At 55.6% G+C, this 25,267-nt stretch overlaps 1 protein-coding gene and 1 non-coding gene across 4 annotated transcripts; one reads left to right on the top strand and one right to left on the bottom strand.

The window, feature by feature from the left end:
• Positions 1 to 1,756: 1,756 nt before the first annotated feature.
• Positions 1,757 to 8,395, bottom strand: WFIKKN2 (WAP, follistatin/kazal, immunoglobulin, kunitz and netrin domain containing 2). 3 transcript variants are annotated; one of them, XM_038547711.1, is made up of 4 exons: positions 7,211 to 7,334; positions 4,882 to 5,144; positions 4,705 to 4,761; positions 1,757 to 4,555 (listed from the first exon to the last, which is right to left on the bottom strand). In XM_038547711.1, the coding sequence occupies exon 4, from the start codon at positions 4,484 to 4,486 to the stop codon at positions 3,035 to 3,037; it is 1,452 nt and encodes a 483-aa protein (XP_038403639.1). In that variant the 5' UTR covers positions 4,487 to 4,555; positions 4,705 to 4,761; positions 4,882 to 5,144; positions 7,211 to 7,334; the 3' UTR covers positions 1,757 to 3,034. The 3 variants fall into 3 exon arrangements, with proteins under 3 accessions (XP_038403639.1, XP_038403638.1, XP_038403637.1); XM_038547710.1 differs by having other exon boundaries at positions 4,705 to 5,144; XM_038547709.1 differs by lacking the exons at positions 4,705 to 4,761; positions 4,882 to 5,144 and having other exon boundaries at positions 7,211 to 8,395.
• Positions 5,932 to 9,571, top strand: LOC119873290. The gene is made up of 3 exons (XR_005364496.1): positions 5,932 to 8,161; positions 8,294 to 8,403; positions 8,611 to 9,571. It is a non-coding gene; the product is annotated as an uncharacterized LOC119873290 (transcript).
• Positions 9,572 to 25,267: the final 15,696 nt, after the last annotated feature.

Raw genomic sequence — 25,267 nt, 5'->3', positions numbered from 1 at the left:
CCCATTCCCTTAAGTGCCTATGTTTTCTGAACCCCAAATCAGCCTATGCAGGGTGATCCGTCTGAATGTGCTCTGTGAGCAATAGAATAAAATATTTGAAGTTGTATGTTTGAGTCTGTGAAACCCCCGGCCCAGCAGGATGAGGCAAGGGCTTTAAGTCCTGGGGGTCTGTCTTTGGCCAGGCAGTTGCTGAGGGCCAAGAGGGGGCGCAGGGACAGCCATCTGTGCCAGGCTCTGTCTCCTAGGCTTTTCATTATGGCAAGGTTAACAGGGCCAAGCTCCTCAAGTCTCCAGGAAGTGCACATACTACCCTCTGCTTTACAGACGAGGAAGCTGGGGCTCAGAGAGACACCAGGGAAGCGTCAGAGCCCAGATTCAGACCTAGGTTGGTCTGGCTGCACCAGCGGGGCTTTCTCTGAAGTGGGACAGGGACCCCAGGTCTTGGGCTATGAGTATGCTGTGAGCTGGTGAGAAGGAGCCTTGAAATCGGTTTCCCCTGAATGTCACACCTCCACCAGGCAGCCATGGGGCTCAGGCCCCGTGTCTGTGCAAGAAGGGAGATGACAGGTCTAGCAGGTGGACACTTGGCCCTCAGGCTCTAAGGTAATGTGTTACTTATTGGGACACCTCAGCCTAGAAGCAGGTGCAACAGAATGTCCCCAAGTCCCTAAGGGTGGGTGAGGAGCTGAGTCCTCACCTTCCTGGTTCCCTGACCCACACAGGGAGGGGCCTGTGGCTAGTACATACTTTCCTGGTGGCTAAGTGTGATGCTCAGCATTTTCCCAAAGGTGACTTGAGATGCTCCTACTCCTCTAGAATGGGAGGAACTTGTCTTCCTCATCCTGGCCTCCTCCAACAGAGTGAGCGAGAGAGAGCATGAGCAGGGGCAGAGGGAGAGGGAGAAGCAGACTTCCCTACTGAGCAGGAAGCCCGATGCAGGGCTCGATCCCAGGACCCTGAGACCATGACCTGACTCAAAGGCAGACGCTTAACTGAGTCACCCAGGTGCCCCTGGTCCCCTTCTTCTTGCAGGAATTATGTTTAAGCAGGGATTGGCTAGACTGGGCTGGGCTGGGTGGGGCTGGGTGGGGATTCCTCCTTGGGGCTATGGCCCTGAAAGACCCAGGGAAGTGGACAGGAGTTAGGTGTCTCTTGAGCTTGGCTGGCTTGCAGCCTGAGGGACAGACAAGCTGTGGGGCATGCCACCGCCATGGGCTCCTGAACACATACCCAGGGACAGGAAATAGTCCCAAGTACCTGAGAGTAAAGGTGCTGTTATCCCCATCATGAGAACTGAGCACATGACTGAGGGTTTTGGGACCAGGCCTCACCCAGGCCCATAGGGAGCTTTGGCTGAGTGTCCTGCCTCTTCCTGCCCTATTCATGTCTCTTCCACTTTTGTGCTTCTAAATACGACACCATCAGTGCCAGGGTCTGGAGTCTGCCCCTGGCCCGCCATGCTATCGTGATGGGCAGGGAGCCTGAAACCTAAGTTAGAACATCTGGGCCTACATCCCCCATCTTCCTGCCCTCTGAGTTCTTGGGTAAGTCACCTGGCCTCTCTGGCCAAAGCCTTCCTGAGCTGTGGGGAGCACCCAGTTAAGGAAACTCAGAACTCCAAAGTGGAGCGAATGTTAGTGTCCCTCCATCACCCAAATATGGTCCCATTGGCCAGACATCCCTCCTGCAAGGTCACCAGAGCAAATGACACCACTGCCCCCTCCCCCACACTAAACCAAAGAAATCACACATGAAGGGCTGTTGATACTATGAACTTTTAATCGGTATCTTCCTCCCTACATTTGAGGAAGAAACAAGGATGCCCCACAATGACCTTCTTCAGCTTTGGGGGGGGCCCGGACAGAATGAAGGGCTGAGGAGGAAAGGGGGGCAGATGTAGAGCTGACAGTGGCTTTCCCAAGTCCTTTATCTAGTATGTGTGTGTGGGGGGGGAGTGGGGGGGGGTGGCTGCACCTGCACAGAAACGAGAAGTCACCAACAAGCTGCCGCAACCCCAAATCTGCCCTCCCTGCTCTCGCCTGGAGCCGCCCTCAGGGCCCTGCAGCTCCCAAGGCCACCACCAGATGGAAGCATCGAGCAACATTCCTTTTCCTTCCCAAGCCTGACTCCCCTCCTCCCTCCTTTCTTTCAGGGAGCTTCCCACCCCAATCCTGACTTTCCCTTTATTTCCCTTCCCACCAAAACAGATCCTGGGGCTTCTATCTGCTTTCTGTCCAAGGAAGCCAGTGGCAGTTGAAAGCACCCTGTCCTTCAAATGGGACCATTTGACAGCTGGGAGGGCCAGCCATGGGTCTGCTTCTGGGGGCCCTGGGGAGGCCGGGGGGACTCTGGGGTCTGGACATTCCCATCAGTCACCAGGAGCTGGGCAGTGACTAATATCTCTCTGTGTCCTAGCGCCTGGCTCCCGGTACGTGTTCCGAAAATGTCCCTTGAGTCAGACTGAGCAGAGCTAAATTAATAAATTGACAATCAATGAACCAATCAATAAAGCCAAGGAGAAGCATGAAAACTGTATATTCTGCTGGTGCCATGGTGGCCTCAGAGTCCACAGAGCCAATTTGACCGAAGCACAGGCTCACCACCACCTCAGGGCAAGTTGCATGCTTTCTCTCCCCACCTACCCTTTTGGCAAACAGATTCATTCCATGATTCCCGTGACCACGCAGTCGCCATCTCTGGAAGCCCGGCTGGGCGCTGGCTGTGGGCCGACCAGCAAAGAGAAGGTCATAATGCCCAGGCTGACTGGTCATCAGGAATAGCTTCCAGGTGTCTACTGGCTTCTCCCTTTGTCCCCTTCAGCTAAAGAAGATACAGACCCCTGATTGAACCCAAAGACTAGAAGTTGATCTAAGAGCCTCTGGTGGATTTTTTCTGATGCACTGATTGCTGTTTCCCTGCTGGCCCAAGACTGTCTAACCTGCCCTTGCCCAGTTTGTGGACTGAGAGGCGTGAGGGGTGGATAGGTAGATGAGGGCGGGGGAGGGGGCTGGGGAGGGGCGGGGGTCGGGGGGCTTCAGTGCAAGCCGAGAAACTCCTTGAGGACGTCGCAGGTCTTCTTGTGCATGACCTCGCGCAGCTTCCTGACCCGCCGGCTGCTGGACGCCCCCACGAAGCTGTCGGGCCGCAGCATGGCCATGCCACCATCCACCTCACCCATGATGATGAGCGGAGTCTCGCCCACCGTCACATTGGGGCAGGGGCAGGTCCAGTCCACGTGGAGCAGGGTGACTTCCAGCGGCTCCTGGCCCAGGAACTTGAGGCCCATCTTCTCATCCTTGAGGACCTCGTCCACGGTCACCAGGGCGCGACCCGAGTCGGGCTCCTCGGTCAGCTCAGACACGCGGCCCAAGATGACAAAGTCGCTCCGACAGAAGCTGGTGACGAGCTTCTGCCTTGGCTTGCAGGCCCGGCAGCGCTGGTTCCCCCGAGGGAAGGGGCAGGACTCCTCGCAGGCCTCGCGGCTCTCAAAGTTGTTGCTGTTGCCCTCGCAGCCGCCGTAGACGAAGGACTGGCACTGGCCGCTCTGGCTGTTGTAAGCCCAGCGAGGGGCGTAGGCCTTGCAGGGCCCCTGCAGGGCGGGCAGGCTGCACACGGCCAGCGGCCCGCTCATGCAGGCCAGCATGCAGGCCTCATAGGTCTCAAAGTGGTTCCGGTTGCGGTGGCAGTGGCCGAAGGTGAAGGTGAGGCAGTTGTTGGCCTGCGCGTCGAAGTGCCAGCGGGTCTGCTCCTCGCCGCAGTCCTCGCTGTCGGGGGGCTTCAGGCACTCGGCCGCGGGGAAGGCCGTGCCGTTGGGGCCGCTCTCCAAGGTGGTCGCAGCCTGACCCCCCCTGACCACTGACAGTGGGAAGTCGGCACGCAGGACCCCGCCAGCATTCCGGGCTGTGCACGTATAGATGCCAGTGTCCTGGGGCTGGGCGTTGTAGATGACCAGCTGGGCGATGTTGGTGACCACCACGTTGCCCCGCACGTGGTTTGGCCGCATGACCACGTTCTCCCGATCTTCCAGCTGCTTCTCCCAGGTGATCTCAGGCCGGGGCCGGCCCACCACATCACAGAGGAAGCTCACCGTCTCACCCACGGTGACCGACTGGTGCACAGGGTGGTTGAGCAGAGCGGGGGCCACCGTATCCATCCCGGGGGTCTCTGGGGAGGCGGTGGTGGGGCGCGCTGTGGTCTCAGGTGGCGGGGGACTGGTGTGTGGCCAGGTGAAGTGATAGCGGCAGGTGACGACGGCCAGCGTGATGCCCTTAGAGCAGGCCTCAGCATCCATGTAGCAACGGTTATAGTAGGTGAGGCCGTCGGAGGCGCACGTGAAGCTGGGCTCCTTCTCACAGCGATCTTTACACTTACACACGGGCTGGCCGTCCCAGATGTCACACTCGGAGCCCTGCTGCAGACACATGAAGTGGTCGCAGGTGGCCTCCTTGGGCATGCCCACAGGGCCCTTCTTCCCTTTCACGTCCATGTACCGGGCGGCCACACAGCTCTTGGTCCCACACACGTTGGGGCAGCACTTCTCATAGGTCTCGCACTCCTGCAGGGAGCAAGATCAAGAGGCCTGAGCGAGGCTCCCCGCCCCCACCCCCACAGCTTCTGAGGAAGGGAACTGAGCTCCCCACCTACCGGGAGCCCCACATTCAGATGGTGATGGGAGCTAGCGGACCCGTAGCCGCTGTCACTTACCAGGCCTTCTTGTGAGAACGTTTGTACCTGTCAACTTCCCTCCTGCTCATCATGGGCCTGTGAGGTGGGCACAGCTATTATCCTCACTTCACAGGTAGTGGTAACTGAGGCACAGAGAGATCAGGTAACTTGACTTGCCCAGGGTCACAGAGCTGTGAGAAGAGGCAGGCCACCTACCTCTGAGAGGGGAAGTTCTCTGACTACCATGTTACAGACGAAAATGCAGACTCAGAAAAGTGATGCCCACGTCCAGAGACTAGGCAAGTGGCAGAAAAGGGCTTCAAGCTCCAGGTAGATGGGATTCTGAAAGGAGATCGTGTCTTCCACATCATAGGGTTACCACAAAGGAGGTCTAGGTTGGAACAAATGAGCCTGCCTTTCTGTCTCTTTTCCACTGGGGTGAGGATGCCCTGGCCGAATTGAAGAGGTCACACCAAAGCCTAAGGAGGAAAAATCGGACACCTCTGGCACAGATGCTCAAGGCGGCTACACACGCGTCGGGAACGGCAGCTCTGTGGAGGGCGGGTGGCACAGGCCCGGGGATGCCAGGTCTACCTCGGAGGGCTGTGCCAGGCGCAGGTGCTCAGCTCTGACGTGTGGGACAAATCAACAAGGGAAACAGCCCCCCCTTGGGTGGCAAGGGTCAGCAAAGCCGTCAGCGAGGACTTACTAGGGCTGTAATCCCCCCTTGATTCGCTGTGGAGCCACGTAAGGCATTAGTTTAATTCCTCGAAATTAGCAACATGCTCTGGGGCCGACACAAACAAGGATTTCACGTGGTGTTTTCGACAATAACACCTCGTCCCCACTGGGCAGGCGGGCAGCGCTCCTAATCCTCCGCCCTGGTAGTAGCTCTGGGAATTACCCCCACTAGGGCTGGCCTCTTGTGGTTCCGACTTTTATTTCAGCCTCTTTGACATTCCACATCAGCTAAGAGGGGGAGATATCCCCCACCCGAGCTGTGTGGAGCCTGCCTGCTTGACTTGTTTACTGTTTTCCCCCTCTCAGCTCAGAATGGGGACTTTGTTTCGCAGTCCTTGCTTGGCATAGGCTCTAGGCCACACCAGGGGAGGCTTTGGGACAGGGATGGGCAGATCTCGGAGCTGGGGGTCTGAGGGTGAGAAACCCAGTGGGGGGTGGAGGGCGGGAGGGACTGAGTGTGGATAGGAGCATCCACTCTTGGGCCCAAGGTTCATAAAATTCCTTTAAGAGACTGGCCCGGGAAGCTCCTTTAGGACCCTAAAGTCCATGAAAGTTCCAGTCCCCAGAAACCTGGGGAAGGTATCTCTGGGCACAGGAAACCTAGAAGGACCCCTTAGAACAGTTTTGGCTTTGAGGGCCCAGAATACACACGTAGGCAAATGAGTCCCTCGCCCCACACAGGTACCTTTTCCCCAACACACACAGAATCAGCCAGAGTCTCGCTGTCCCATGCTGCACCTGATTTATCAGGCCAGCCTGTGCTAGTGGAATAGATTTCACTGCCAATGTAGCCAATGAGCCTCTGACCTCAGCTGAATGGGAATTCTCTGCACCTTCCCACTCCTTATCTTCCCTTTCCTCAGCACCACCATTGCTCACTCACAGCATCTGGCCTGAGAGGTCTGACAGCTGTGCCCCAGACACCATGGGGCAGAGACCGCTCTCTGCAGGGCAATCTTGGGCTTTTCTGTAGACTATATGCGTTTGGCAAATGGAGTATCTCTCATATTCCCTGGTGATGCCCAGCCCAGTCCAGCCCTGGGCCCTAGGAATTGGGCAGCCTTCTGCCCAGGCAGGTGCTAGGTACCAGTCGGCTCTTCTTCATCCCCTGTGGGGAGCAGCAGGAACAGCCCTTGGACTCGGGATCTGGGAAAGAACTGTCCTTAGCACCAGGCCTGCCCTTTGCCCCAGCTGCTCTAATGAGAGCAGAAGGGAGGACAGAGGAATATGGCAGATTGAAACTGAGTCCACTTCCCCTCCCAGGGACAACCAGAGAGTCTATCCAGAGCTGTTCCTGCTCACTCTCCCCATCAGGCTGGCCTGACCTCAGGGTCAGGGTGTGAACCCCTGGGGAGGTGGCCTGGAGGCCTCAGCTATGTCAGAGAGACACAGGTGTCAAGCCCACATTCCCGTCCCTGGCTGTGGGACCTTGGGCTGCTTGCTGCACTGTCCTGAGTGTCTGCTCTCACCTGTCGATGGGGGGCTGAAAGGCTGTGCCTGTCCACGCGATGTGCTTGGCCTAGTGCTGGCTCAGAGGAGCCCTTGGCAAACCTGAAACCAGGAATCCCAGGATTCCCCATCCCTGATGAACTTGGACATCACACCCACCTCTTCCTCTGGGCTCGGACTTGGACAGGCATCACGCCCTATTTATCTCCATGAGGCCTGGGGCCCAACTTCCTTCACGTTCCCAACTTCCCACCTTTCCTACGGGGGGCCCCTGAGTCTCCCCACCCCACGGCTCCCACTCACCCTCACTAACACACTCACGTGGTCCATGTCAGTCTTCTGGATTCTCACTCACCTGGTCTGTCTCACACTCCCGCTTGCAGGTGCTCTGGGCATCCACCCAGAGGTTGGGGTTCATGTCGTTGGGGCAGATGCCAGCATGGGAATAGCGGATGGGCGGCAGTGTCAGGCCTCTCGGGGGCACCCCGAGCAGCAGCAGCAGCAGCACTGCCACCTGCGCCCAGCGGGACCAGAGCCGGCAGCAGCACCCCGGGGCCCACATGGTGTGGTCTGCGGTGGCTAGAGCCCTCCCCTGCAACGAGGCCAGGGGCTGGGGCCCACCAGGGCCGCCTCCTCCTCTGGGCTGCAGACACCTGCCCTCCCCACCCCAGCGGGCTTCCTCGCTGCCGCCGCCGCCGCCTCCACCAAGTCAGTGGAGCCCGCTGGGCTGTGCGGCTTCAGATAAAGGGAAGGTCTCTGCAAGGAAACTCCCTCTCCTGAGTGTGCAGGGAGAGGAGCCCGCAGCAGGGGCCCGAGCCTGGATTTATATCCTGGGCGCGCCACCCGAGTGGGAGCGAGCGAGCTAACCTGATGCCTGTCACAGGCAGGCTGCTGGCTCCTCTGTCCCGTGGCCGATCACAGACTTGTTGCAGAAGGGAAAAAAAAAGCTGGAAGCGGTTTAGGCGGCGTATCTGGCACGGTGGGACACCTGCTTGTTTTTGACTCCAGGAGGCCTTTAACCCCTTCAAGGGCCAGAAATGGCATGTGCTTTGGGGGGAGCTGGCTCCGGGACACGCAAGCTCACTGTAAAGGAGTGGTTTGTTTCCCTTTCCCCCACCTCCCCGGGGCCGGGCCCCCTCCTCCGCGTGGCCACCTCCGAAGAACACACGATCGCTTGTTACAGGAGGGACCTGCAGCCGCAGAGTTAGCATCGCCTGGCCCGATAGTACATTTGAGAGCAAATGACGTGGAAAAACAACAAGTTCACGGCCATTCCAGGGCGGGCCTGAGCAGCAGCGCCTGCTGTGTAAGCTGCCTCCTGCCCCCGCACCGGGTCCCTCTGCGGGGGGTGCGCGCGGACAGCTCCCTATCTCTCGGGGGGCCGGGCAGTTCGCGTCTCAAGTTCCAACTTCGGTGAATTTTCCCCAAATCATTCCAGAGACACATACCAGATATGCTCCGGCTCCCCCGGCTCCCCCAGCTGCCGGGACGTATCACATTCCTCGCTCCTCGACTGACACACTCGGCGGCTCCAAGAAAACCTACGGGGTAAGTGTCTCAGGACGGCGCTGGGCAGCAGCCGGTCTCCCTGATGACCACTCGGGCCCGGGGCTCCTGAGCTCTCTCATGTGTCTGGGATTCCCCCACTTTTACAAAGGAAATGTTTCGGGCCAGAGAGGGCCAGGGACTCGCCTAAGGTCAGCCACCGCCGATGGGCGTAATAGTACTAAACACTAATATTTATGGGGCTCTCAGTTTGTGCCAGGCTCTCTATATGCATCACGACACTGCATCCTCAGGACCAACTACCTTCGTGGCAGATCGGAGGAGAAGACACCCAGAGAGGCTAAGCAACTCACCCTCGGTCGCACAGCTATGGGATGCCACGTTAAGACGGGAAATGGGGACGCCAGCTTGCAGGATGTGGGCAGAGGCCTTTGGGAACCACTCCTTGCCCACCTGGCTGTCAGAACTGCTGTCGAGGTACAGCTTCGACTCTGGTTTTTACAGGGGGGACAAGAAGTTTGTGGAAAGATCAGATGCTATATTGGTGGAGAGGGCAGGGAAAGAGTTGAAAGCTGCGGGTGGGGGGTAGCATTTCTGCCCCCTATGGCAGGAAACATCAGGTGCCTCCAACACCATCGAAAAGTGAGCTTCCTAAATGTGTTTGCATGGGTCACTTGACCCCCAGAGGGTGTGAGGGAGGGGGGACACAGATCCCCAGAAGAGATGGGTACCTCCGAAAGGCCAAACTGCAAAGATTTGAGGAGCAGTGACCGACCTGCTGCGTCCCAGGGATAGGAGATGGTGTAGGCTGAGCCCACTTCAGAGCCAGAAGAGACTTGGGAGGTCCCCAGCAGGGCTCTCATTTCTGAGGTGGGGAAACTGAGTCCTGAACCCAGGCCCCCACTTTTCCAGGTCTTCTGTCCCCTTGAGGGCTACGGTTTGCCATCTCATTCGACTGTAAAAAGGCAGCATAATGCTTCTCTCCACCTTGCAGATTTTTCCTCGAGGGGTGTTGTGTCGCCTTCTCCCAGCCCCATGCCAATTCTCTCCCCGTTGTGTGGGTCATTCTGCAAGATCTGTCTTTTCTGCTTATGTCACAGAGCTAATGAAGGGTGTCAGATCCTAATCCCCTAAATTATTGGAATAAACTTCCCTCCGAGGCCAGGCCCGGTAATGAAGCCAGACAGCGGGCGACGCCGGCTGCTTTGAATTCCCTGTAATTTCATAAACCCGTGCTCCAGCTGCTCGGAGCCGGCCTCAGCCCCGCACTTGATGAGTGCAGTTTGCGCAGCCTCCTTTGAAATCACAAAGGGGAATGGATGGTGACACATTTCTAAGCAGGACTTAGAAAAACTGTCACAGCCCTGTTACATGAAAACAAATATCCAGGGAGAGGAGGCTGATCTCTGGGGAGTCACCTGAGACCACTGGAGGTGATGGGAGAGCCTGGGGCAGACAGAGCAGAGGAGGCGGGGGGGGGGGGGGCCGGGGGGGTTGGCATAAAGCAGGGGAAGCTCCTCCACCCCACCCGGTCCTCTAGCTCACCTCATGGGGTTGACTGGGAAAGGCCTCCATCCGCCCAGCTCAGCCCTTACAAGAGTCACGGGCCTCTCTCCCGCCCAGGGCCCCATTTCTGGCCATTCCACTCCAAGAACTTTCAAAACAGCATCGGGGAAGAAGGGGCCTAGGACACCCCGGCTCTCCCTCTCAGCACTTCCAAGTCTCCCACCAAAACACAGCTCAGAATAATAAATAACATCTGATCAGGGCTCAGAGCCCACACAGCGTTTTCACCTACATCATCCCACTGACCCTCACGCCAGCCCTGGGAGGGAGGCGGGGAGATGTTGCTGGGAGCTCCGTTGTACAAGAGAGGAAACCAAGTCACAGGAGGCTAGCTGGGCCTGCCCAGGCTCCCGCAGCTCATGCCCTCCCCTCCGGGACCCCAGTCCTGTGCTCTTCACACAAGCCATGCATGCTTCCAGCGTCTCCAGAAAGGCCCCTGCCAGCCGCCCTGCCAGCGCAGAGTGTTTATAAGCTGTTCTGGGAGCACTTTGAAGTCTCCTCCTGGGCCCCTCCCACAGTTCCTCAGATCTGGCTGCCCTGTCTCTGCCTTCTCTGGAGGGTTGGCAGGCACCCCACCCTCATCGCACCCCTGGTACCAAAGGAGGGCTCCCCATTCCCACTGTCCCCCTAGGCCTCCCTCCCTCCAGCATGAGTGTTGGCGGAGTAGAACCTGGGCTGAGTCCAGGTTGGCCTTACCTCGGGGGCGTCACCTGCCTTTCCCCCTCCCCGAGGGCATCAGGCACAGCTTGGTCACAAGAGGGCTGGGCTCTGATTTGGACTCAGAAGAATACCCTCCAGCTCCCACACCACAGCCCCTTCACACCCTCCACGGTGGGTTCAAGACCGGCTGTAGCTGCAGCTGTAAGAAGTCACCCCGGACAGTGAACTCTGGGTGTCCCTTGACCTCGGGTTCACCCTTCACATAACAACTTCCCAGCCACTGGGGCCTGGACAGGACAACACAGAGCCACACAGCTGACACCATTTTCCCAATGGGCCAGGTCTCTCCTCTCTGGAGACCAGCCACACACGTGGGGGATGACGGTGATGCCATGCCAGCATCTCAGATGCCGTGTTGCTCATGCACAGACCAAACCTCTTGCATCTCCTCCCTCTTTCCTTATTTGATGGTTTTTGAAGCACCTACTATGTGCTTGGTTCTGGGTACAGAGAGGAGATGACAGTCCTTGTCCAGAGAGAGAGGACAACATATAAACATATGATAAGACTAGAGAAGGCCCTCTCAAAGGTCCCAACAAGTGCTGGGGGTAGAGAGGGGGAGAGAGGCCCCCGGGCTGCAGACGTGAGGTGGGATGGGTCCTGAAGCCTGAGCCGGGAGTCTGCAAGCCAGAGCACAGAAGGCACTTTCCTACACATCCCCTTGGAAAGGCCTGGCCCACAGTGCAGCCTCCCTGGCCAAGGCCCTCCCTCTGCGGGGCCCAGGCCTCCAGAAAGAGGAGGTGAGAGGACAGTCAGTAGGTTTAGGAGACAGGGTGGGGGTGGGAGCTGTAGGTCTTGTTTCTGCATGGGGTAGCCCCAGCAGAGTCGAGGCAGCAGCCCATTCTGGTCCACCCTGCTTGGGCCCCCAGACCTGAGGCAGCCATACTTTCTCCCAAACCACTGGAGGAGCCCAACTGCCTGGGAACCCCCCTGCCCTGAACCTTGGTTTAAATTTATTTGGGAGGAGGGAGAAGGTAAGGAGCAAGAAGCAGGGTGCTCAGATGGGCTCTCAGAAGACCCAGACCACCTCGGCTAAAGGCAGTGCTCAGTCAGAACCAAGCCAGGGAATTCAATAAAGCGGGTGGCTCATTACCCAGCTGGGGACCCTCCCGCCTGAGCCGCCGTGGGCCTGGGTTACATTACAGGGCTGTGTGAACTCTCCCCTCAGAGTGAGACTGCACCGGGTTTTAGAATAATTGTGGGGCCTCAGCAGATGGTGGAGGCAGACGGGGGGGCCTTCAGCTGTGGGACACGTGACTTGTCGGCATCTGTGCAGAGGAGGCCATGGGAGGGTCCCCATTGGGCCTCTGGGGGAGGCCGAGCTGAATCAAGATCTGAGATTATGGGGTTGGCTGTGGTGGGGCCTGGCCCAGTCCCGTAGGCCAGCCAGGACTCCTTAGACCCTGCCTGGGTGGGGGTGGGGATGGGGGGTGCGGGGGGGGGACCTGCTGGTGGGGCCAAGTCCCTGGAAGCTGGTTAGCATCTAAAGCAAGAACAGGAGACACCTGTGAGCTTCTGGGGACCTGTGAGGCCCCAAATGCCTTTCTGGAGAAGGTGGGCATCAAGTGTTCAGTGGATTTCAGCCCTGTGTCAGACCCCTCACCCACTTGCTTAGGGTGAGCAATGTATGAGGAGTCCTGGGTTCTCAGCCTGATCTGCCATCAACCCCGACTGAGGCCCCTTCCAGCTCCCTCTTCTGTGATCCCGTGTCCTGATTCCCCCAGCTTTGCCTTCATGGAATCAGCTTCAAAAAGCCCTGAGCAGCTCTCAGCCAAGACAAACATGGGAGTGAAGAAGCCAAAAGGCCGCAGGGCTGCGGAGCTCTGCTCTCAGTTCCTTGGCTGGGCTCTGCTGGGGAGAGAACAGCCCCCGTTTCCACTTTTTCCAGGCCTGGGGGCTCGGTGGGAATGCTATGCGCGTTGGGGCCCAGCCTCCCTCCTGCTCAATCCCTAACCTGGAAGCTTCCTCCTTCCTTCCTCCAATGAGGGAGGAATGAGGTCTCAGGCCCTGGGGTCTCCCTGCTTACCTGCACGCTGCTGTGCAAAGGGCACATGTTCCCTAAAACCAGGTGCGCTCCTTACCCCACTGCAGGGCTACTACGTGGTGGGGGTGGGGCGTGAGAAACAGGCTCCCCCCTGCCCCCACCACACTGACCATCACTTCAAGACTTCTGACTTCTTTTTTTTTTTTTTAAGATTTTATTTGTTCATGAGAGACACAGATTGAGAGAGAGAGAGAGAGAGGCAGAGACACAGGCAGAGGGAGAAGCAGGCTCCATGCACGGAGCCGGACGTGGGACCTGATACCGGGTCTCCAGGATCACAGCCTGGCTGAAGGCTGTGCTAAACCGCTGAGCCACTGGGGCTTAAAGACGGCTTCCCTAAGGCTTCTCCACGCCTTCAAGATGAGGACCAAAGCCTTTAACCTGGACCACCATGAACGTTTGCCTCAGTTTCCTTCTCCAGTCTTATCATTTGCTTCTCTTTCTCTCAAACTCTGGGAGCTGCCACATTGCTCTCTCAGAGCTTTAAAAGCTCCATGCAGTCTTTCCCCCCTGAGCCCCTCCAGTGTGCTCCGCAGCCACGATGCTCTCCTTTGTCCGGGGCACCTCCTTCCCAGCCTGTCCCAGGAGCCCCAAGCCTTTCAGGAGGCCTTCTTGATCTCAGAGGCTGACGAAGGCCCTCGCCACTTCTCATGGGGGGGGGGGGGGGGGGGAGGGGGGGCTCCTCATACTGTTTTGACAGTGAAAGAGCAAAATAAAACAAAAAGGCAAAACTGAGTTTTAAAACTTGTTGTAAGGGGCAGCCCGGTGGCTCAGCGATTTAGCACTGCCTTTGGCCCAGGGCCTGATCCTGGAGTCCCAGGATCGGGTCCCACGTTGGGCTCCCTGCATGGAGCCTGCTTCTTCCTCTGCCTGTGTCTCTGCCTCTCTCTCTGTGTGTCTCTCATGAATAAATAAATAAAATCTTTAAAAAAATTTTTTTTAGGGATCCCTGGGTGGCGCAGCGGTTTGGCGCCTGCCTTTGGCCCAGGGCGTGATCCTGGAGACCCAGGATCGAATCCCACGTCGGGCTCCCGGTGCATGGAGCCTGCTTCTCCCTCTGCCTGTGTCTCTGCCTCTCTCTCTCTCTGTGTGACTATCATAAATAAATAAAAATTAAAAAAAAAATTTTTTTTAATGAAATAAAACCTGTTGTAAGGTATAATCATTCCACACTGTCACGACATACCACTGTTCCTGTGGGTGTAAATTTGTTCAGGGATAACATCAAAAATCCACGTTTGAGGTCCTTTGTGCATGCGGCCGGGCCCGTGTCCTTCCTGGGATCGATTGCCTGTGATATTCCTGGGCGCAGTTTATGTGGCATTGAAATTACTTATTCCTCATCTATTACCCGGACCGGGCTGCAAACCCATGGCAGGCAGATAGCGCGCACTCAACCAGTGTATGTTGAATGAATGGATGGTTCACCAAGCAGAGGAGGGGTGAATATTCCTGGTGTCAGCCATACCTGAGAGAGACCAGTAGTCCTAGGACAGGAAACCAGAACTCCAAAGAGCAGCTCTAGGCAGCCAAGAGAAGCTCTGCCCATCCCTGGGCCCGCCAACCACTCTGGGTGAGAAGGAGCCTAGCGTCTAAAAGGGGCAGCCTTGGACTGTTTGGCCGGAGAAGGCTTGGGCATCATGTGGACAGCACTGGAGGCAGAAGGAAGGTGCCCCAGTGGGGTCCACCACACCCACCACGCAGCTCTTCATGCCTGCGTCCCCCTTGGCTCCTTCCCAGGCTTCCATGAGGCCCTCTTTGACCATGCTCTTCCCTACTTCCAGAGCGATCTTTTCAAATTCCAAACTCGAACGTGTCACTTCCTTGCCCTAGAGGGTTGAATGGTGGCCTCCCCACCCCCAAAAAAGATAGGTCCATGTCCTAACCCTCAGAACCTGTGAATGTGATCTTACTTGGGGAAAGGGTCTTTGCAGAGGGAATTAAGGATCTTGAAACGCGATCATCCCGGATTATCCAAGAGGGCCCTAAATCCAGTGACAGGTGTCCTCATAAGAGAAAGGCGGACAGAGCGCTGAGATGCCTGAGAGGGGAGGGCTCCATGTAGACGGAGGCAGAAGGGAGTGATGTGGCTACAAGTGGAGGAGCACCCCAGCCACCAGAAGCTGGAAGAGGCAAGAGAAGGATTCTCCCCTAAAGCCTCCAGGGAGACCGCAGCCTGCTGATACCTTGATGGCAGCCGTCTGGCTTCCAGAGCTGTGAGAGGACATTTCTGTTGGTCTGAGCCATTGTGTTTGTGGCGACTTGTCATGGCAGCCCCAAGAAACTAATACACCTGCCTAGAACTTTTCAAGGCCCTTCCCAATCAGAATTTATCGGCCTCCCGTGTCCTCTGTGATCTGCTCCTGCCATCTCCCCAGCCTCACTGCTCGCCCTGATGGTCCAGCTGGACAGGATAACTGGTGTTCTCCAAACATCCCACTAGGGCAACCGGCCCTCCTGGTTGGCCTGCGGCTGGCCTAGTTTTAGCACTGAAACCCTGGTCTCCCAGGAAATGCCTCAGTCCTGGGCGAACCAGAACAGTTGGTCACAAGTGTTACATTCTGTCCATACCTTCGTTCAGACCATCCTCTCTGCCCAAAATGTACAAGAAACTCTCCTGCAGGACTCCACCAGGCAAAGTGCTGGCCGGGCAGTCCAGAGACAGGGGGTGAGTCTCAGGGAGCCCACGCCTGGACCACACAGTGACCCATGAGGGCAGCAGTTCTCTTGCCGGGGACCCAGAGTCAGTTGGCAGCGGCGACTCGGAGCCCAGCTGCAGGAAAGGCTAACAAGTTGAGGTGGGCTGGTAGCCGGATTGTGGCTCCGGCCCTACGGGAGCCTTGCAGTGGGCACGTGTGCAGAGGAACTGAGACAGCGGAGTGGGTGGGAGTCACTGCCATGGCTGCTGGGAATGGGGGAGGCAGACGCACATGAATTTGGGCAGCAAGAGTCCAATGATCCAGGGGGTTAAAGCTCAACAGTCAAAAGAACTACCAATTAGGGGGCACCTGGGTGGCTCAGTGGTTGAGTGTCTGCCTTTGGCTCTGGTTGTGATCCCGGGGTCCTGGGATCGAGTCCCATATCAGGCTCCCTGCAGGGAGCCTGCTTCTCCCTCTGCCTATGTCTCTGCCTCTCTCTCTGTGTTTCTTATGAATAAATAAATAGGATCTCTAAAAAAATAAAAATAAAAGAACTGCCAAGTAGGAGTGCATTGAGCAGCACATAACAGAGACTCTGAGCCTTGTGTCTTCAGTCCTTAGTTTACTGTTCACACAGAACCAGCAGTCCAGGGCAGCCCTGGCTCCTATCTTTTCTGTCACCCTCAGCATGTAGCTTTTGTCCCTAACACCCAGTGATGGCTGCCCCCCTAGATACTTCCTCACTCCCGGCCCAGATTAGGGGAAAGGGTCAGAGCTCCTGGAACTGCATCCATCTATTCAGGGAGCTGATGCCTCCTGAGAGCCTGCCTGCCACCCTACATTGACCAGCACTGTGCCATGTGACCCTAGCTGCAAGGGGGGTCCAGAGAGTGATGGCTCTTGCTTTGCAGCAAGGGAAAAAGGGAGTCCTGATTGGCTTTGGGTGGGCCATCCACACATCTGCCACAGCAGCATTTCCTAGGACCTGCTCGCTGGTGGGGTATCTCATTTTTGCAGATCCTGGTTTTGTCTACACTGTGAACTAGCCTCTGCTTTTAGAATTGGAGTCAATTGCTATGCAGGACAGTGTGATGTTAGGTTAAAGATGGATTTGGATTCTCAGAGATCCCAGTGGTCCTGTGGGATACCAGTGGATTATGATAAAGCTGGGCTGAGCCAGCCCCAAAGGCCCGGGAAGCAGAAGTGGGTAGGGTGCCATGCACACAGAGGAGATGACCAGCCTTGTTAAGCAGAGCTGGCTCTTAGCACTGCAGCCCCCATGAGAAGCTGAGCAAAGGCGGTACCTGGGAAGGGACCTTTGACTAGCCCACCTCAGCCGTGACTGTCTTGCAAATGAGCTCTGCCTGGAGGAAGGAAGGGAGGCCAGTGTCAGGCGATGAGTTTGGATTCAATTTTAGGGCTGAATGATGCCACTGAGACCCTGAAAGGTGGCAAGGGTCAGATGTAGAGGGTGGGGAGCCTTATGGAGGCACAGCAGCCTGGGGCAGAGCACTCTCAGGTAGGCCCTGGGTTAGAATCACATAGCAAGGAGGGAGGGAGGGAGGGAGGTCCTCCACTCGGGTTGAGGCCAGAGGGGCAGGGGAGAAGAAAGGAGTGTGCCGGGCTGAGCCTGTGTGCTGTCCCAGTGACTGCGGCTGGCAGCGAAGTGGCTCAGTGGGGGCTTCGGCTGACAGGCTCGGGACTGCCCTGTGCCTCCTTTCAGTTAATAAAACTGATGAGGGAAGGAGACAAGGAGGGGAACAAGGAGGATTACAGGACTGCCCCCCAGAATGAAGAAGAGACATGCTCCATGGAGGATAGCACTCACCTGGGACAATCCAGGCTGATGGGTAGGACCTCATCACGACTTCCTCCAGGCTGCTGAGGCTGAGAAAGGACCAGGGATTCAGAGTGACTCAGATACCAGGCCGCTGCCAGACCTCACTGAAAACTCTCCTGCTCATCAAACAATGGCACTTGTTTTAATCAACTCTGGGGCACCTGGGTGGCTCAGTGGTTGAGCATCTGCCTTCAGCTCACAGCGTGATCCCGGGGTCTAGGGATCGAGTTTTGCATCAGGCTCCTCACGGGGAGCCTGCTTCTTCTCCCTCTGCCTATGTCTCTGCCTCTTTGTGTGTCTCTCATGAATAAATAAATAAAGTCTTAAAAAAAAAAAAATCAACTCAGCACAAACCTGTGGACCCACACCACCTAATCCAGAAGGCCAGAGGTCAATGCTTCATTAGCGCAACCACCAGGACCTGCCCCCTTTCAGTTCCTCCTAAACTACTTGGCTCATTGCTTCCCTGGAGTGTGTTCACGTCATTGCTTTACTCTTTAGCAGAAACCCGTAGTCAAGATGGTCTCAGAGTTAGGACACCCAGCAGGCTTTGCATGGCCAGAGCCGTCAACAGCTGGAAGCCTTGGCCTACCTACCCCAAGGGGCAAGAGGGCTGTAGGCCTCAGATGCGCTTTCAGGAGGCCGGGCCTGAGGAAGAGCCAGCTCTGAACGCAGCCTCCCTGTCATCTGTGACTACTGGAGGAGCAAACTTCTCCATGCTCCAGGCTCCCAGATGTTCTGACTGCAACACATAGCAAGAAATGCATTCTTTGTTGTGATTTGGGACACACATGCATATGCACAACTAAAACCAGAGGCTTATAACATTTTTTTTTTCTTTTAACCCTCAACAGACCCTAAGCCAACAGACCCAAATCACCCTTTGGAAGGTGATTATTCACTATTTACTCAGCAAGCATTTCTGAGGAATCACAGTATATCTTGGGCTATACTTAGACCTGGGGAGATGGGTGGAGTAAAATAAGTGGCCTCATCAGTCATGGATTTGGAGTTTTGGTGTAGGGGATGGAGACAGGACAAACGCTCACACCAATGTAAATGGCAAATGTCGAAGAAGCTTAAAGGTGCGTGATAGCTGGCAATTGAGCCTCCTCTCCCCGGCCCCATCTCTCCACCTGCAAAGGGCAGGAAGTCAGCTGGAGCGGAGTCTGAACACCTGGCTGGCTCAAATTCTGGGGAAGAGCGTCAGGGGTTAGGAGCCCTGTTTCCAATTTAGAGCTGGGGTCGGGGAAGGGCTTCCGGAGGAAATGATGTGGACGCTGGGCCCCCGAACGATGAACCGTAGGCAGCCGGGGAAGGAGGTGCAGCACACACGCAGGCTGTGAGGTGCCAGGTGGCGCACATGAACCATCCAAGAACTGGAAGGCAGCCACAGAGACTGGAGAGAAGGGAGTCCACCCAAGTCCCCGTGGGCAACACTCAGAGGGGAGAGTCTCTAACCCATGTCGACACCAGCCACCAGAAAGGAGGCCCCAATCTTACATTCCATTTAAAAACATGTTTCCTTTGCCCTTTGGATTCTGTTTGGGCAGGTGTTGGGATGGGGATTTCAGAAAACAAACACAGGAAACAAACCCAGCGTACGCTAAGCGAAGGGCAGACCCCGGGGGACCTTTAGCCTGAGACCCGCTCACCGGGTCGGTACTGGGGATCTCCTGTGAGCACAAAGTAGGCTGCGGGCAGCTGGACACGGTGAGGGCAGGAAGTGGGCCAGGCCCTTTGGTCAGGATCGCCAGGAGGACTTCCTGCCAGGGAGGTGGCTGGAAGAAGATGCCTCTCTTGTGCCAAGCCCCATGGGCAGGCATCGCAGCGGAGGACAGGGCAGGTGCTTCCCAAAGATGTGTGACGCGCTGTTCCCTAACTGCCAGTCAGCAGCAGGGAGGTGGCGGTGAGCTAGAAGGTGTACAAGGGACACGAGACACCTGTTTAAGGGAGTCAGTCCTGGGGCGCCCGGGTGGCTCAGTCGGTTAAGTGGCTGCTTTGGGTCCTGGGATGGAGCCCCAAGCCCTGCATCAGGGTCCCTGCGCAGCAGGGAGGCTGCATCTCCCTGTCCCTCTGCTCCTCCCTCCCATGCTCTCTCTCTCTCACTCTGCTCTCTCAGCTAAATAAGTAAAACCTTAGGAAAAGAGGGGCATTAGTCCTTCCATACCTTCAAGTTCCAACCCAGGGACAGTGACCTTGAATCTGCACGTCTGCCCAGTGTAGCCTCAGGTGCCAGAGGATCAGAGGAGGCAAAGATCCATCCACCAAAGGCAGAGGGCATTAGGGTCAGGATGAGGGTTCTGTGTCTGAACCCTATGACTAATCCTCCTCCCCGTGGGGTTTCCTGACGGGGGATTGCACACACGCAAAAGACAAGGGCCAGCAGGACCCAGGGCAGTGCCACATCCATCAGTGTTAGTGTCTCAGGGGCTGCGCCGGAGCTCCTCCCAGTCTGCAGAGCCTCCCTAGTAAAATAGACCCTGACTGAGGAGGGAGCTCAGGCCAGGAGCCTCAGGGTGGGCTTCACCCTCCCAGCTTCCTCCCCAGGGTGCGAGCCGCTGGATCAAGCCGGCTGAGTGGACACCCAGCCACAGGTGGAGAAGATGGGCCGGAAAGAAGGGACGGCGGGGGGTGGGGGGTGGGGGTGGGGCAGGGGGGCCTACCAGCTACCCCATCCTGGGACAGTGGCTCCTGGTCTGTCCGCCACTGAGGAGAAGAGAGGAAAGAGAAAGAACGAGACTGTTTTCATGGAAGAGCAGAAGTGGAAAGAGGGATGTGTCGAGGCCAAGTGCCTTTGTAAATAACCCCATCTGTGAGTAAACTGGCGTGAATGAGTGTTCTTGGAACCCACCCTGTAAGATGAGCCACCTTCCTCTCTTGTCCCATCCTCTCCAACTTCTATCCTCTTCTAACAGATGCGGTGTCCCTAGATTTAAGGTTAATGCTGCCACTGGTGCACTGGATGCCTCCCCTCTCCTCCCCTCCCTTCCCTTCCTCTCCCCTCCCCTCCTCTTTCTTTCCCTCCTCCTCTTCTCCCCTCCCTTCCCCTTCCACCTTCTTAGCAACTTGATACCATCAGTTATGCCTCCTCTCAACTGGATCATTTCCATTAGCATTTGGACACAAGTCTCACTCATCCTAAACAAGGAGATCATTCCCTCCACCCCACATTCCCCCTCTATCCACAACCCTGCCTCTCACCCTTGCAAAGTCATTCTGCATTTTCTATGTCCATTTTTCTGCCTCCCCAGTCCACGCGATCAGACCCAGCTCCCCACAGGCACTTTGCTAATGAACCTGCTGCTGAAGCCACCAGTGTCTGCCATGACCCGAAATGACACACCCAACCTAGTTTTCTCCACCTCCCTGGAGTGCGTGCGAGACCTTCTGACCCTTTGCTCTAGGGATATGGACCCCCCACCCAAGTTTCCACTCACTTCCCTCCCCCTCTCCTTTGTACCCACACTGTTATGCAGAGGGATGTGTCAAGGCTGTGTGTGCCCTGACACCTGCTCCTCTTGCACCACGCTGCCCCTCCCCGCCAGCCAGGGGTTTTCAGTGCTGGTTACACAGGAGAATCATCTGGGAGCTTCTAATAAGTACTGGCACCTGAGTGCCGCCCTAGTTAACTCAAAGTTGCAAAAGTGGGGCCGGGATGTGATAGCTTTCAAGCTCCCAGGCGATTCTGAAGTTGCAGCCAGGGTTTGGAGCTGCTTCCCTAGGCGACCTTTCATGCCACGACTTCATGACCACGTAGGCGCCAGGAGACTTCAGAGTTGTATCTGCAGACTCTGAGACATCCAGAAACAATTCTTGGTTACCCAAAGGCATCTAACCAGATGTCTTCTCAGACAGGAAGTCGATTCAGCTTACAACCCACTCGAGTCTAACAGCTTATTCTAACACTAAGGTCATACAGTTCTTCCTTTTATCTACGGATAATCTTCCATAAAGGACTAATAGGGAAGATATTTCCTCTCTGGCCTAAGACCTTAACAGCATGTCCAGAATCAGGATTTTTTTTTTTTTCCAATAAGCTCTCTGCCCAACATGGGGCTTGAACTCATGACCCCAAGATCAAGAGTCACATGCTCTACCGACTGAACCAGCCAGACATCCCAAACTTATCATTTTTGTGTCTTAAATCATGAACGAAGACACTCTAGAATGTGAGAATGACTTTGACTGCCTTGGTGCAGTTCTCTGCTTCTCAATTTCTCTCTCTCTCAAAAAAAAAAAAAAAAAAAAAAAAAAGAAAGAAAAAGAAAAGAAAAAAGTTGCTGCTTTCTGCTTCATGCTTCCCGACCTGGGAAAGTGTCCTGCACATCCTGCCAGTCTCAGTTATCACACTGGGATATGACTACGTGCCTCCCCAACCAGACTTCAAGATTTTTGAAGGTAGGGACTATACCTTAGTCACCGCTGTGTCTCCCACACCCAGCATGGTGCCTGGCATAAAGTTTTGTTGAGTAAGGAATAGATGAATACACTTTTACAGGTGTCGCCCAAAGAATAAGCCACCACTCTGATTGGTGTCTTTGGCTGGGTTCGCAAAGAGGAGATATGAGCTCTCAGCCTAGTAGCTATAATTGAGAAGGCAGGTCTATACCATCTGCAGAAAGTACATGGTCCTCTCCTGGGCATGAACATGAAGGAGGGTCTTGTAGAGAATTCCAAGCCTGTACCCATACGTATCACCTGGAGGGCTTGCAGAACCTGTCCTGATCCTACTAGGAGAGGGAAGCTGTGTTTTCACACACTCCCACTGGCTGCAGACCAGAATTGAGGAGCAGTCTGACACTCCCCAAGAGCAATGTTTCTATCACTCAAATATTTGAGAAGTAAACCAAGGGAAAAAGAAAACACTGCAAGTAGTCCACCAGTAGCCCAGGTGGGAAACCACTTTTTAGAACCAAATTTGTCCCAGCACCCCCTGCTGGGGTGGGGAAGCTCCATGTGGGCACAGAAGGGACCCTGCAGACAGCATACGGGGCTCACCAATCTGGCAGCCTTCCCTGGTGGGCAAGGAGACCTCCTGTCTCCCCTGGAGGCTGGAATATGTCATCTAAACGACAGAGACAAGGCAGGCTTTAAAGGTGCTTCCGAGGGCATGTGTGCTCTTGGCTGTAGTCGCCAGCCCCCGGCATACACCTGCCTGCCAAGGAGATTCTTCTCCCTTCCAGTGACTCCAAGAACAGATATGGAAATGTGGTGTCTATCCATGCAATGGAATATTATGCAACCAGGAGGACAAGATGTGTGCTATAACACAGGGGGGTCTTAAAAGCATTATGCTAAGTGAAAGAAGCTGGACTCAAAGGCCATGTGTTACATGATTCCATTTATATAAAATGTCCAGAACAAACGCCGGGAAACAGAAAGCAGATTAGTGGTTGCCAGGAGCTGGGAGGAGTGGAGAGTGATTGCTAATGGGCACGGAATTTCCTTCGGGGGTGATGGGAATGTTCTGGAACCAGATAATGGTGATGGTTGCCCAGTATTGTGAGTACTGTTCAGTACTCACAGTACTAAATGCTACTGAACTGTACGCCTTTACAATGGGTAAAATGGTAACTTTTATGTTACGGGTATTTTACCCCAATTTTTGGACACCCCGTGGTTCTGTGAGAACCCCCAGGGCTGGGCACTACTGGTCAGCTCAAAAGTTTAGGAGATCAGCCCAAGGATTGGTCTGGTTCCCCAAACCAGAGCATCAGCCAGAGCGCTCAGAAACAATAAGCATCACTGTGCCTCCCAGTCACCCATGACTGTTTCTACCCACAGAACACTTCTGACACCAAAGGTTGAAGGTGGGGATCCCACACTAACCAATTCTCCAACACCAGCTGGGTGACCTGCAATTTAATTTAATTCTGACGCTAAGTACCTGGAGTTAGCATCACACCCCACTGGCTAAGGGGCTCCGTCCTCCAAAAGTGCCCCCACTCCAGATGCCAGCTGCAAGCCTTGGACCACCAGGACTTCTGACTGACCAGCTGTACATTTGGAAGGTTCCCCACAGCCCCTTCCCCAGATTTGATAATTTGCTGGAACAGCTCACAGAACCCAGGAACAGTTACTATCCCCGGTTTGTTATAAAGAATACAACTCAGGGGGATCCCTGGGTGGCTCAGCGGTTTGGCGCCTGCCTTCGGCCCAGGGTGTGATCCTGGAGACCCGGGATCAAGTCCCATGTCAGGCTCCCTGCATGGAGCCTGCTTCTCCCTCTGCCTGTGTCTCTGCTTCTCTCTCTCTCTCTCTCTCTGTCTCTCATGAATAAATAAAATCTTAAAAAAAAAAAAAAAAGAATACAACTCAGGAGCAGTCAGATGGAAGAGATGTGTGGGGCAGGATAATGGAGGGATTTCTGTGCCCTCACCAAGGGCACCACCTTCCCGGCACTGTGATGTGTTCCCCACCCAGAAGCTCTCTGAGCCCCTTACCCACCCCATAATCTGCGGTAGTGGTGGTGGTGGTGGGGGTGATGGAGATATCATTACTTGGGCAGGATTGAGTGAATCATTGGCCATTAGTGATTAGCTCATTCCGCAGCCCTCTCCCCTCCCGGGAGGCTGTGGTAGGGCTGTTGGGAGCTGACCTCGGCCCCCTGGCACTTGCAGAGCAGCAAGAGAGCAGCGAGCTGGGCACAGAAGACTCAGGTTCATCACGGAGGAGGACATGCTCGGAAGCCCGGGGTGGCAGGTGAGCCAGGCTAGAGTGGTCCGGAGCACTGCAGGGGAAGCAGGCTGAAAGGTGAGTCGGAGTCTGGCAGGTGAGGACGGATGAGTGGAGTGTTCCAGGCAGAGGGACTGGCAGGCTGAGGACAGAGGGCAGAGGACTCTGAGAAACCAGAAGATGTACACAACTGACTGGAGATGGGGGGTACGGAGAGTTATCTGGAAAGACAGGCTGGAGGTCAGGGCTGGGTGGTCAGTCCACGGTGAGGAGAAGCTTGCTCTTTACCGTAGGGAAATCTGCAACTCCTCTCTAGTCAAGTGACAACCAAGTTGTCTCCAAGATATCTGTTACTTGCCCACTTCTCTCTATCCTCCTTGTTATCCATCTGGTTTATGACACCATCGTCTTGTCCAAGAGTGGCTCTCCTACTCCTCTATCTCCTTTCTGGTCCCTCAACATCACATCATAAGGAATCTTAGCCTTCCCCTTGACTAACCCCAAGCCCTCTTGGCCTCTTCCCACCCCCTATCCCCCAGGGATGGCTCCAAGATGAAGGACATGACATGAAGGATGTCATCTGCTGTCACCATGTTGCCTTGACTCCTCATGGTCACAAAGTAGCTGCAACAGTTCCAGTGCCCTACGGAGACCAGCACACCCAGAAGGAGTTGGGTCTTTTCCCTCAACAGCTGTTTCTAGAAGGGGAGAAAATCTTTCCCAAAGGCATTTCTACAGGCTTCCCTTCAGGGCTGGTTCCTAAATCAATCCCTGCCCAAAGGAGTGAGACATCGGGATCCATCACTGGGAAGGAGGCCACAAAGCCCAGGACTGCTGACATTAGAAAGAATCTGAGCTTTATCAATAAGAAGGTGGGGACAGCTTATCGTCAGGAATCAACAGGTCACATTAGTTCCTGGGAACTCTGCATTTTACTCACAAACCTACTTCCCCTCCCCAGGACAAATCCATCCTAAAAAATATCTTTGTTGGATGCCACAGACACATAGCCCCTGTCCGCAGGCTTCCTTCTGCAGCATCTCTCACGGAAGGTCTGCAAAGACCCCAGCCTGGTCCTCTAGCCCCTGGCCATGCTACAGCATCCACCCTGAACGTCACAGCGGCCCTGGGCCCAGACCACACATTCCTCTTCCAAAGAGTAATTCCAGACACCCACAACTCCTGCTCTGTCGATTTTCTATTTTCAACATTATCCTGCCAACAGTTTAGCAGAGATGGAACCCTGATGCATTTCTTGGCTTAGTTCCACTAAGTACTGTGATTCGAGTTTGACGCTGCCACGCTTCCAGTCCCAACAAACCCACATCTGACCGTGCCCTTCATGGTGGAAGGCGGGGATGGAACTTCTCCTTGTTCAATAAACAACTCTGGCATTGGCCGGAAGGGATACTGGGGAGC

Source organism: Canis lupus, chromosome 9 (assembly GCF_011100685.1).
Source record: "Canis lupus familiaris isolate Mischka breed German Shepherd chromosome 9, alternate assembly UU_Cfam_GSD_1.0, whole genome shotgun sequence".
NCBI lineage: Eukaryota > Metazoa > Chordata > Mammalia > Carnivora > Canidae > Canis > Canis lupus.
Note: the sequence above shows the minus strand (reverse complement) of the source record. Positions and strands in the feature narration are given on the sequence as shown.